We start from the raw sequence: 13,326 nt of genomic DNA, 5'->3' as shown, positions 1-13,326 counted from the left end.
GATCTAGCTGTATTTTAAGCCATTAATTGTGCAGTGAGGATTACCAATTAAGATCCACCCTCTATTGTGTGGGCAGGTAATCCCTTCCCTTACCTGGCCTGGTTTCCCTGGTAACGCTTCCCCCAGGTGGGATTGGACAACTCACTGGGGTAGGCGGGGACCTCCAGGTATCCCACCTGAGGGAAGGCAAAGCCTATGCTGATGGGGCCACTCCAGATCCAGGGCTGCACGCGTCCACGCAAAAGGCGCCCCCCGTTTTAAGTGGGGAGCAGTCACTGCCATTGACTCAGTAGGTGCTCAATAAGACTGAGAGGATTTTCATTATCAGAAAAATTCTGTTGTTGTATATTTATTCTAGGCATATGCTGTAATATTTGAGAAATCAACAGACAGCTTGGAAAGGAGAATACACGGAGCATTTATACAGAACTCTACATATGTATCTTGGGTGAAGCAATCTGTGTAGGGATTCTTTCACTAATATGAATAGTGAGACTTTTGTACATAAATGGAATCTGCATATGCAGTGGTGTTCCTGCCTGCACATTAAGTGCAATTATAAGCATGATTATTCAGAAGTAAGTCCACTATTTTCAACAGGATTCGCTCCCAGATAAGTGTGCATTAGAGTACAGCCTGACTGGATCTGGTTAACTGTGTTCTGAATGAAGATACCTACATTTTGCTTATATGATCTTAACCTATCATAGAACAAGTTTTGAAGAAATAGGAATATAATAGTTTGGTATTATATTCTCTCTTTCATCATCATCTTCATAATGATTGGTCTAATATTTGGGAGAGTATATTTCCAAGTGTTGTTTGGTTTTATTCAGGCTCTGGCTAAAGATATCAAGGAGATGACAGAAAAAATGGATAAGAACAAGAATTTGTTTTCTAACATATTTCCTGACAATGCTGACAATCGAGATGTTATAGAAGACACTTTGGATTGTTTGCTAAGGAGACTAATATTAATGGAGACACTGGTAAACCAAAGATGTCATCAGATGAAAGAGAGACTTCAGCATATTCTGAGTTTTCAGGTAAAGTTTCCCTTAACTTCTTAATTTTTTCTGAACAGGAACATCATAGGAACAACAAAAGATCACAAAGCAGTGAGTTAGCTTTTGAGTTCCGGAGAACTTTTCTTTGGACTAAATGCATATAAGATATATAAAAATGATTTTGAGAGTATGCAATCAGCACATATGTCAACAAATACTGAATAATAAAATAGATAAAACGGGCATCATTTATCATGATCAGTGTTCAATAAACAAACAAAGGAAGGAAAGAGAGTGAGAGAAAAACATTGCTGGTTGAGGATAAAGGCCAAGTTGGGGGAAAGAGTCCAGCATTGCAGAGGGTTAGGTTGGAATAAATGACCTTTGTGGTCGCTTCCAACTCTACAGTTCTGTGATTCTGTGACTGCTCATGTGATAACCCATTTCTCAACTGTAGCATCAGTGTATTTGAACAATGTAGAACATAGATAGGCAAACTAAGGCTTGGGGGCCGTATCCGACCTATTCGGCCCGCGGACGGTCTGGGAATCAGTGTGTTTTTACATGAGTAGAATGTGTCCTTTTATTTAAAATGCATCTCTGGGTTATTTTGGGGGCATAGGAATTTCTTCATTTTCCCCCCTTCAAAATATAGTCTGCCCCCCCCCACAAGGTCTGAGGGACAGTGCCTCCTGCTGAAAGAATTTGCTGATCCCTGATGTAGAACTAGAAGCCCTCTAGTTACTATGAGTAGTAGAGGCTGCAAGCTAACTGACTCACATCACAAATGAAGGAGACTGACATTGGATTGCTCCAAATTATGGCTAACACCAGTGCTTTTTGGGGGGGGGGGATGCAGGGGTACACATACCCCTAATTTTTTTTGTGAATCTGAGTTTGTCCTTATTGAGGTGCAGTATTTCAATATGAGTAGAGAGTACCCCTAAACATTTTTTTTTAGAAAAAAAGCACTGGCTAACATTCTACCATTTTGAAAATCTCACATAAAATTTTCTTCACTGACAGAATGACCTGAAACTGATGTTCACATCACTGGCTGATAACAAGTATATAGCCCTGCAGAAACTAGCTGAAGCAATCGAACACCCTGAAACAGAACAAATGCAGGTACTGCCCTCTTTCTGTTACTAACCATGGAGAGGGGAAATATATATTATCTAACCTAAAAGTTAAAAACCTTGCTGGACAGCCTTAACATATTTGTAGAGTTGCTGTCTCTGACATCATGCATCACTGTTGTTGTGACACTGGAGGTTCAGTGTTATAATTCTTTCTTATATAGGCTATTCAACAAGCAGAAGATGGACTGAAAGAATTAGATGCAGCAATCAGTGAGTTAAAGAAACGTGGGGATAAACTGCAGATTGACCAATCTTCCATGCAGGAGCTAACAAAACTTCAGGTACATAACCTATTATTAAGAACTTTGTAACATTGTTCTTGAAAAATGGTTAGTACTACATTATTTGTAAGTAACAAGTAATTATTATTTATAGGTAATATTAACATAAATCATAGGATATATACATATGATCCCAGCAGAGGTGCCGAGTTGCGCCCAACATTGGGAGGGGGCATCGCTCACATGTGACATCACACGTGATGCGCGTTGGGAGGAAGCCACTGCTGTGAGGCCCGCCGCCACAAGGCCTGCCATGGTCTGCCACCTTTGTGAGGCCCAGCCCTTCAAGACTGTGGGGGCTCAGCCCCATCCCAACAGACTTGGGAGGGAGGGGCTGAAGACACCTAAGCCCCACAGAGTTGGAGCCCATGGATTCCATTTTTCAACATCTTCTGATTTTCTGTTTCAGATCATTCAAATTCTTTACCTGCTGCTTAATAACATGATAGCATATTCTGTGAGGGTTTAGTTGTCTCTTTACATCAATGAACAAATATATTTTGCAGTCACTGAATGGCAGAAAGCCAGTGGCTGTAGAATATAAAGAGCGCCTGACACAAGGAATAATGGCCACTTAACCTTGTATTGCCAACACTGACTGCAAATTACTCCCAAGAGTCTCAGGCAGAGCACTTTTCCATATATGACTGCCAATAAGTTTTAACTAGAGGTGATAGGAAATGAAATCATAATATTCTGCATGCAAATAGTGCTCTATCACTGAACTGTGGCCTCTGCCCATGGTTTTCATATAGAACACACTGTTGAAATCAGTCAGAATTTTGATGGTTGGTTGTTTTTTTTAAAGCTCATTTGGCACCCAGGAAAAAAACAGGACACAACTCTCCCCAGTGCAGTCCAGTCACAATTCCCAGAACAACATCTACAACTGAGACTGAGGGCAGGGATGCCTCTGTGGCAGGAGAGCTACTATGGTGCACTCCAAATGTTGTTGGACTACAACTCCGGTCAGCCCCAACTTGGTGACCAGTGTTCAGAGATGATGGGGTTGCACCACATTGACTACATCTGAAATACAGCATTTTTAATTTTGTCTCCAAGAAATCTAATTTGTTGTCATTTTACTTTTAGAATTTTTGTAACCCACCCTGAAATCCTAGTAAAAGATGGAATATAAAGCCTCTCCTCCTCCAAGAGGGGAGGTGTTGTGGGCAGGACGCGATTTCTGCGTCACGCAGGGGGCGTTACCCCCCCCTGCCCCACTCACCTGGCTGGCACACCACGCCCACACGTAAGCGCCCAACCGGGCAGCTTGGAGGGGGCGTGGTTTGCAGTTTAACTTACTGCTGTGCCAGTAAATGAAATATATTCCTTATAGATTTTTGACCCAGATAATCATTGAAACACCAACACTGGCAAAATGGATTGACCTGATCTGCAGTGTTTAATATTTGCATGAGTTTTCTCTGTGACTCTAAGGCAGAACATTTATGGCTCTTTTCTCCTATGTCAGGATATGTATGATGAGTTGATAATGGTCATAGGATCCCGGCGCAGTGGGCTAAACCAAAATCTGGCACTTAAGGGTCAGTATGAGCAAGCATTGCAGGATTTGGCTGACCTAATTGAAACTGGCAAAGAAAAGATGTCAGTTGACCAGAAAATGATAGTTTCCTCTAAAGAGGAAGTCCAAATTCTTCTGGACAAGCACAAGGTAAAAATATGTAATTCTTTGATTTAATGTATTGCTAATATCTTGTTTTTCCATTAGTGTCATTCTGTTGTTGTAGTTGCTTTTAATTTTTCTGTTCTTCATTTTCTGGAAAGAGATCTGTTATGATTTAATGACACATGGAATAATTTGAAAATAGTGGTAAAAAATGATAGATTCTGTTTTCTGGTACTTTATATATTCCCATGTTATATTGTTGCAATAGTAGGAGCCGAAATGTATTGACCACCTGGAGGGATGCTGTTGAAAAGGCTTTCCTGCATTTCAGGAGGCTGACCATAAGCACACAAGAAGAACTCTGGTGAATCACGCTGAAGGCTCATCTAGCTCATTATCCAGTTCTCACAGTGGCCAACCAAATGTCTATGGGAAACCTATAATTGATTACTAGCATAATTGTAAAGGAAATAATATAAATACAAAATGCTAGTTTATAAAGCAAGGATTAATTTCTGCACATACAAAATTATGCACAAATCCTGCACCAGCATCTGTTCTGCTAGAAGTTGCACTAAAAAGAAATGATGGCTATGATCTGTGTGAAATGATCTGTGTGGACAGCCCATGGTTTAAACATCTAGGTAAATCTAAAGTTTGCATCACATTAGTATAATTTATTAAAAATAATATATATACGCTGCTGTCCTTTATGCACTTACCTGGGAGTAAGTAATATGGAGTCCAATAGTACTTATAGCTGAGTAAACGTGCACAGGAACAAACTGTTTAGTCTAGCTGGATACAAGTAATAATACTTGGATGGGGTATATCATTTTTCAGGAATATTTCCAGGGACTGGAGTCACATGTAATTCTGACGGAAACACTTTTCAGGAAGATTAGCAGCTTTGCTCTTGTGAAGGAAACTCAGTTCCATGGAGATCTGATGGCACAAGCCTCTGCTGTGTTGAAACAGGCTCACAAGAGGGGTGTGGAGCTAGAATATATTTTAGAGGTAAGAACTTCCTTTTTTTTCTTGCCTTAAAATGTGGATATTTCAAGTGCATTTCACTCAGTAGTTCCTAGTTTGCACATAACAGGAAGCTATGGTTAACAACAGCTTCCTGGTTGTATCACCCCCCCCCCCATGTTTGTGCAAAGAGAGGAGCCAAGGGGCTTAATAAGCTGGGTTATAGTAATGCAAATGCAGTCTATGAGTGCTTGTCATAGTTAGCTGTAAAATTGTTGAAGGAAAGCAAAATCTTCCTCAGCCATATGGAAGGAAGTGAAGAGAGTGAGTCCAGGAGAAGATTTGTCTCTGTGGTGTTGCACTAAACCATGGTTTAGCATCCAAATGAGAATTGTACTTTTCTTTTGATAATGCGTTTGGAAATCACCGAGTCACTGGTTCAGCTTTTAACATGTGCATGTCCCTTTATAGACTTGGACACATCTGCAAAAAGATTATCAAGATCTTACACGGCAGCTGGAGACGGTTGAAACTAGCATTCCTAGTGTGGGTCTGGTAGAGGAATCTGAGGAGAGGCTTGCAGATCGGATTGCACTTTACCAGGTAATTTTGATGGTTTCCACAGTTTAAATATTGATTTATTATCAAAAAAATTACAAAGCATCTATCGCTTTATCTCAGATGATTGCTGTTTGCATGACTGAGGTTTCTAATCTATGTTGCGTTCAAATTAAGACAAAACTTTATTGATTACATGTAAGAGCAGGTTTCGCATTGGCATTGGGCATGCATCCAGTGATCAACTAGCCCGTCTGCTATTTGATACGTAGTTGGGAATGACCAGTATTATGTTCCACCTGCAGCATGAACCACATCCAGTAACCCCCCACTAGTCCCCCCCACACACACACAACAAGGAGTGGGGGTCTTCCTCTGCCCATTCCCACTAAGGATGCAGCCCAGTGAGTCTTCCAGCCACAAGTTGCAATGATTACTACCACACATGACACTAAGACTGTGTGCATTATTTGAGTCTCGTATAACATTTGTGTGCATATCTAAATTATAGATAGGTAGCCGTGTTGGTCTGCCATAGTCAAAACAAAACAAATTCCTTCCAGTAGCACCTTAAAGACCAACTAAGTCAGTTCTTGGTATGAGCTTTCGTGTGCATGCACACTTCTTCAGATACACTGAAACAGAAGTTTCCAGACCCTTCTATATAGTGAGAAGGTGGGGAGGGGTATTACTCAGAAGGGTGGTGGGAATGGGTGATTGGCAGATAGCTGTGATGAGCCTGTTGACGACTCTTAACGACTGCAATAGGTCTTACAGGAAAAAGCAAGGGGTGAAAAGGTGAAAATGACAAAGCCAAGAAATGACAAAACCAAGAACTGACTTAGTTGGTCTTTAAGGTGCTACTGGAAGGAATTTGTTTTGTTTTATCTAAATTATGTTATTGGAGAATAGGGAGTGAAAGAGAATTGCTTTAAAATCAAATGCACGTTCTGGACAATTTAGTTTTTACATTAAATGATAGATATGCAGAAGACATGCAAACATAAGACTAGCCTGCTGAATTAGGCCAGTGGCCCTTTCACTCCAGCACCCTGCTTTCACAGCAGCCAACCAGATGCCTGTGGGAAACCAGGGAGCAGAAGATGAGCACAAGGGCAATTCCCTTTCCCATGGTTTCCAGGAACTGGTATTTGGAAGACATGGAGAGAGAGCCCTAGCCATTGGCTAGTAGCCATTGAAAGCCCTCTCCTCCATGAATTTGTCTAATCCTCTTTTAAAGCCATCCACGTTGGTGGCCATCACTGCCTCCTGGAGGAGTGAGATTCATAGTTTGACTGTGTGCTGTGTGAATAATTACTTCCATTACTCCTAAATCTCCCAATGTTCAGCTTCATTGGTATCTTTTAGTAACATGTAAAAAAGGCCAAAGATTTAATTACCACGGAAGTATTTGCTAGGTTTCATAAAGAATCTGAAGAGGGAGTAAGAGGCTGGGAAGATCAACATGGAATGGAGGGCGTCCTCTTGGTAGTTCCACCTGTCTCAAAATTTTGTGGGTGGGGGTGGCCTAGGAGAGGGCATTCTTTGTGGTAGCCCCTAAGTTGTGAAATTGCCTTCCCACAGTGGTGCAACTGGCTTCTTCACTATACAGTTTTCCTGTGAATACTGAAGATGCACCTCTGTGCTTTGGCCTTTGACACTTCAGATGTGTGTTTTCAGAGCCTAACCTATTCCTGTGATTACAATCTGTTTCAATTTTGATTACAATCAATTTCTATTTTGATTTTTCAATTGTCATAACCCACTGTGGGACCTGCTGGGAAAAGGCAAGGAATAAAGATGTTGTTGATGATGCCTCTTTTCTCTCATTGCCATGACAGCATCTGAAATCAAGCCTTACTGAATACCAGCCCAAGCTTTACCAAATACTGGATGATGGGAAAAGACTACTGTTCTCTGTCACCTGTTCAGAATTGGAAACTCAGCTAAACCAACTAGGGGAGCAATGGTTAAATAATACCAGCAAGGTCACCAAGGAGCTGCATAGACTGGAAACTATACTTAAACACTGGACAAGGTAGTGTTAATCACATTGAACAAGGGTGGACTTAACTGCTTTACCATTTTGCATTCCAGCAATCAAATCTTGCCTTCAAAGTTTTTTATTTTTTTAGTGTAAAACTTTGTAAAAGCCTAGGAAATCAATCTTTCGAACAGGCGAAAGCAGACTTAATTAATTATAAATTTTCTCTATCTCCAATACAGTTTTCTTCAAATTCCATCTAGTAAAATATTTGTTATAAACTTTTTTTTAAAAAAAACCAATGCATATATGTTTCTCCAGTTCACAGTATGAAGTAAGGTGTGAAATGTGCCTGTCCTTTGTTTGCCTAATAGATATCAAAGTGAGTCAGCTGAGCTGATTCATTGGCTCCAGTCAGCAATGGATCGTCTGGATTTCTGGACCCAGCAATCAGTTACAGTCCCTCAAGAACTGGAATCAGTCAGAGATCACTTGAATGCATTTTTGGTAAGATGCAATAAGTATCCTTGCCAGCTGTGTGTTTCGGGAGATCCTGCTATCATAACACCACCCTAACCAAGATCCCACTTTACAATGTATTTTTTTGATTAGTTTTTCTACTTAAGCAAAGAACATTCTAGTTAAAAGACTGTTTGTGCAAAGCTGCTACCTTCCTCACAAGCTAAAGAGACTTACTGCTGTAGAATTCTTACTACCTTATTATACATTTGTAGTTTTTGCAGTGAAAAAAATCATTCTTGGCTTGCTGCCATTACATGTCATGTCCCTGAGGTGCTCCCAGTTTGGTGAGCCTTTGTAAGTAGGCTGGCTTCCCCATTTAGCACCACCACACTAGATGCTGGCTTGGCTCATCCAGGGAGCCAGTCAAAAAACCTTGGTAGACTTTGTGGAGGTGGGGCCTACGGCATGGACCAGAGGGAAAAGTTACTGTAGGTTCAAGTCTGGGCTGTGACTTCTGCATTGCCGTTGCAGACTCCTCCACCCACCACACTGTGCTAAAATTGTTCTTGCTGTGGACAGAAATTGGTCGCTGATTAACAGTCCTGGAAAGGAATTTTCCTCACAACCACCATGGGTCTGGGGGTTGTGAGGTTTTCACTTCCCCCTTTTTGGCAGTGGGGAGGGCATTGGGCAGGATCTGCAGCTTATAATGGGCCTTGTGGAAAAGTGCATTAATGATATGCTGTGGTGGGCCCACGCCTTTCAACTTCTTATTGGTTTCCGTAACAAGCAAGCTGGGGAAAACATCATCCAGTATATGGGCCATATATAACCCACATTATCCTCACTTGTGACCATTCCCCCCCCCCTTGAATGACATTCATGAGTTCACCTGGGACACAATGCATCTAAAGTTATTTTCACACATAGTGCAGATTGGCAACATTTTTGCTGCTAAGCATGTTTATGTCAACTAGTTATACCAAATGCCAATCTTTCCAGGAATTTTCTAAAGAAGTTGATGCCAAGTCATCGCAGAAATCCACTGTTCTGAGTACTGGAAACCAACTCCTGCGACTGAAGAAAGTGGATACTGCAGCTTTGAGGGCAGGATTGTCTCAGATTGACAACCAGTGGACAGAGCTACTCACACAGATTCCTATAGTGCAAGAAAAACTGCATCAGGTATGGTAGATGCTCAGCGTTACATCTGAATTCATTATGTTTGCAAGTGATCCAGGGCACATTTATGTGAAAGTATGGCTAACAAATCCGTGAGGCTTCCAGATGTTATTAGAGTGGTGTTTCAGTAAGTGGATTTATAGGTATATAAATCATACCCCCAACAAAATTGCATATGCATTAACACTGGTTTCATTCAGTATCACTACCTTATAAAGCCTGCTAGGCAAATGCCTCTGTTGAACTCATTGCCATGCCTTGCCCCTCAGCACAGCTCAATATATGTGACTGTTTGCAAATCCCTTGTTGGGTCCATGAACCATACTGGGTTCTGTCTGGGAGATTTTGTGATTACTTGGGCTAGAAACAGCAGCCCACAATTGCTATAGGAACTTTGCTTTGGGTTTGACCATCCTTAAATGCCTGCATTGATACTAAAATTTTCCCTGGTGTGCTGGCACTGGGGGGGGGGAGGAGAGATCTGGTTAGAAAGCAGCTAGTCCCCTTGGGGGGGCAGTTTAGCTGAGTGGGAATTTTGTGAGGTTGTATTTGATTAGCATGTTGGACTCCCTTTCTTTGCCTACTCCATACTTTATGGAATTCTAATTGGCTGTTAGAGGTGTGGTTTTATTTTTTGACTTGCTGCTATTTTTGTTTGATTGACATTTATTGCGGGCAGGTAAGTGGATTTTAAGAATGAGAATAAGTACCCTGAAGCATCCTTGAGGGAAGAGAACTTTCCAAACAACTTCCATTGCTGACCAGCTTCATAGGTTGCTCTTTGGGGCCTTGACGAATGTTGGACAAGATCATCCCCCTCATCCCCCTAGCTAAGGATGAAGAATTTTGGGGAATGGAGCCTGCTAGAGTGAACATGCTCAGAGAAACAGAGGGAAGCCCCCCTACCTGTCTTGCCCAGAGTTCACCTGCCATCACTTTCATAATCTGGTTGACTTGACTGCAGGTCATACTATTATATAATAAGTATGACCTTTATACTAAATCTCTGGGTCTGTCAGTTGGTGCCCTTTCTTCTGAATCTTCTGTTGCTAGAAGTGTACTGACGTTTTTGCCACAGGCAGTGATCCAAACCATATTTATTTGGAAAAGACCTGCTGAAATCAGTCACTGCCCCACCCCAAGATTTCACCAGCCGTGTAAGAGGCCAGGCCCCCCCAGGATCCTGCAAGAAGATCCTACTTCATCCTCAGCCATGAAAGCCACTCCACAAATTGGCTGACATCTTTGATGAACTCCCCATGCTGTGAGGATTCTAGCGTATTTACTTGTAAGAAAGTTACATTGATTTCCATAGGACATTTCCAAATAAATATACTTTGGATCACAGCCTGAAGCAGAAAAGTTCAGTACGCTTGCAGGAGGAAAATATTCAGGAAAAAACCCCAGCACTATTATAACTGACGAAGTCTCATTTGTATAATGCATTCAGTAATAGGCACCAGATTTCAGTAAAGATGTTGCCAAGTTTCAAAATATTCAAAAGGTGATAACCTATCTAAACTACAAATCTGTCAAGCAGGATTATCCTATTTCTTTCAGTATGCCAAATAATGTTGTCAAAAATTTAGATATTTGTTACACATGTCTACGTGTGTCATGGAACATAATAAAAATAATGTTTTATCGCATATTTCTAGAATGAGCCATTCTTTCATGGATTTTATTATTTGGGTTTCATAACTATGTTTTTTTTTTTTTTCTTGCAGCTCCAGATGGACAAGCTTCCTTCTCGTCATGCCATCGTGGAAGTCATGAGTTGGATTTCATTGATGGAAAATGTCATTTCTGAGGATGAGGAAAACTTTAAAAATGTAGTAGGACACAAAGTTATTCAAGACTATCTTCAGAAATATAAGGTAAGTGGTACAGGAGACTTGGAAAGTAGGAATATTAGCCCAAAGATAAGATAACAAAATTTTAGTATACCTATGAGTTAGGATGTGAATGACTGAATTAAAATAACAACTTTTGTCTTTCCAAATAACATGGCTTTATCAATTCTAAACACTTTCAGTGGTACTAAAATCAGTTTTTGTATAGACATTACTGGTTTTAGTATACCAGATCCAATATTAGACTAGTTTGAAACAAAATTATTCTTTCCTAAATGAAAATTAAATGCAGTGTCTGCAGTCTTGTACTACTTCCCGGGCCTCTGTAATAGGGCCTGCTTTTGAAAATCAGCACACAGAGGGCAGCATGCAACTAACTTGTTCTGTCAGTGCAAGGATTTACACTTGCACAATGACACCTTCCCTTCTCCCCACACAAGCAGTCCCTAAATCTGTTCCAGAGGTTCGCAACCCTCCAGAGCACATTTATAGAGGGCACAGGATGTTTGTGGGGAGAGGAGAGGAATTTCCATTGTGTAAACATAAATACTTGTGCTGAAAGAACAGGTTAGTTGTCTACTACCCATTTTTTTTTATTTTCAGTGGTGGGTTTTCAACCTGTCCCAAAATTCAATGACTGTGTTTGCACATCATGTTCAGCCACAGCTAATGTTTAATTAAATGCAAATGAGCAGTGTTTGTTTGGCAAACCACAAACCACAAGCCTGGGCTTAGTCAGCATAACAAGCTTGATTTTTTTTTGCTCCTGTTGTGACCAGGAGCACCATAGTTAAACTATGGTTTAACATGAGGAGCCAAACGAGGCCAGTATCTTAACAACTGCTTTAGCTGTTTGGGGTCGTAGTGACACTGTCTCTATTATTAGCCTTCCAAAATACATTACTTAGAGCTATATATTTTTATGGGTTTTTGGCAAAGCATGATATTACTAGCATTCATTTCTTCTTTCTGTAAAGCAATGTCTGGTAGTTTCCATTCTTTCTCTTTTTCACTAGGGTTTCAAGATTGATGTCAACTGTAAGCAGTTAACTGTAGACTTTGTTAACCAATCAGTACTTCAAATTAGCAGTCAGGATGTGGAGAGTAAACGCAGTGACAAGACTGATTTTGCAGAACAACTTGGAGTAATGAATAGGCGTTGGCAGGTCCTGCAAGGCCTGATAACAGAAAAGGTAAGGAAATAAGCCCACCAAATTTACAGAGAATGGCAAGAGTATAAATTGCTTATTAATCAGAGGGAAAGACATATTCTGAATTCCATTATTTATGTGTGAGAGCTAGTACTGAACCAAAGTATTTGTCCCAGCAATTTTCATAGCAGGGTTCTTTGCGGGGGGGGGGGGCGGGGGGAGGTGAAAATGCACTCCAACCTTTGGGGGCAGGCAAATTCTAAGAATTTGTCCTTATGTAAAAGGCAGGCAAGTCTTTTTCTTACTGTTACTGTTTATTAAAGTAGTGACTTGACTGCCCTGAAGTTTGCTGCCCTACAATGCTCTCGGAACAATGCTATGTTCTAAGAAAGCTTGAACTAATACAGAAGTACTTTCCACTGAAAGAAGTAGTTACCTCAACTCTGTGAATTACATTATTTAAAATATCTGCATATCTTTTTCAGATTCAGTTGTTAGAAGGTTTTCTGGAATCTTGGATAGAATATGAAGACAGTGTTCAATCCCTGAAGATGTGGTTTGAAACTCAGGAGAAGAGACTGAAGGAACAACAGAAAATTGGAGATCAGGCTTCAGTCCAGAATGCCTTGAAAGACTGTCAGGTATTGCTGTGGTGGTGATTGTTAAATTACTGCATTTCTGTCCTAACCTTCCTCTCAAAGGAGCCCTGGGTAGCAAACACAAAAATTGTCATACAATAAAATTAAAAATAAAACGAAAGCATTTAAAGAGTCATGTAGTCTCACAGCTAATAATTGCAGGGTTGCCAAGAACAGTGTTTTTCAGCCACCAAATACCTCTGTAAACAAGACTGTTTTAAAGTTTTTAAAGTGCTACTGGAAGGAATTTGTTTTGTTTAAAGTTTCTCCTGAATGTTAATAATGAGGGAGACGGGTGCCTCACCAGGGAGGATATTCCACAAACAGGCAACCACTGCTGAGAAGGCTCTGTCTTACAGGTCAATGCCAGCTGGGCAGTATCGCCAACACAGCTTCCCCTGCAAATATTTGAGGAAGCATTATTTTAGGTATTTGGGTGCCAAGCCATCTAGAAATTTGTATGCTG

At 40.7% G+C, this 13,326-nt stretch overlaps 1 protein-coding gene across 15 annotated transcripts in view; it reads left to right on the top strand.

Moving 5' to 3' along the window:
- SYNE1 (spectrin repeat containing nuclear envelope protein 1) overlaps positions 1–13,326 on the top strand; it is a 278,820-nt gene that overhangs the window by 194,715 nt on the left and 70,779 nt on the right. For all 15 annotated transcript variants that reach the window (XM_081854278.1, XM_081854273.1, XM_081854275.1 and 12 more), the window contains 12 exons: positions 837–1,046; positions 2,034–2,135; positions 2,311–2,430; positions 3,905–4,105; positions 4,904–5,077; positions 5,504–5,635; positions 7,432–7,628; positions 7,949–8,081; positions 9,039–9,221; positions 10,946–11,095; positions 12,088–12,264; positions 12,708–12,863. In XM_081854278.1, coding sequence (XP_081710404.1) covers positions 837–1,046; positions 2,034–2,135; positions 2,311–2,430; positions 3,905–4,105; positions 4,904–5,077; positions 5,504–5,635; positions 7,432–7,628; positions 7,949–8,081; positions 9,039–9,221; positions 10,946–11,095; positions 12,088–12,264; positions 12,708–12,863 — 1,935 coding nt within the window. The remainder of the gene's footprint in view (positions 1–836; positions 1,047–2,033; positions 2,136–2,310; positions 2,431–3,904; positions 4,106–4,903; positions 5,078–5,503; positions 5,636–7,431; positions 7,629–7,948; positions 8,082–9,038; positions 9,222–10,945; positions 11,096–12,087; positions 12,265–12,707; positions 12,864–13,326) is intronic.

Source organism: Podarcis erhardii, assembly GCF_964252035.2.
Source record: "Podarcis erhardii genome assembly, chromosome: 3".
Taxonomy (NCBI): Eukaryota; Metazoa; Chordata; class Lepidosauria; order Squamata; family Lacertidae; genus Podarcis; species Podarcis erhardii.
Note: the sequence above shows the minus strand (reverse complement) of the source record. Positions and strands in the feature narration are given on the sequence as shown.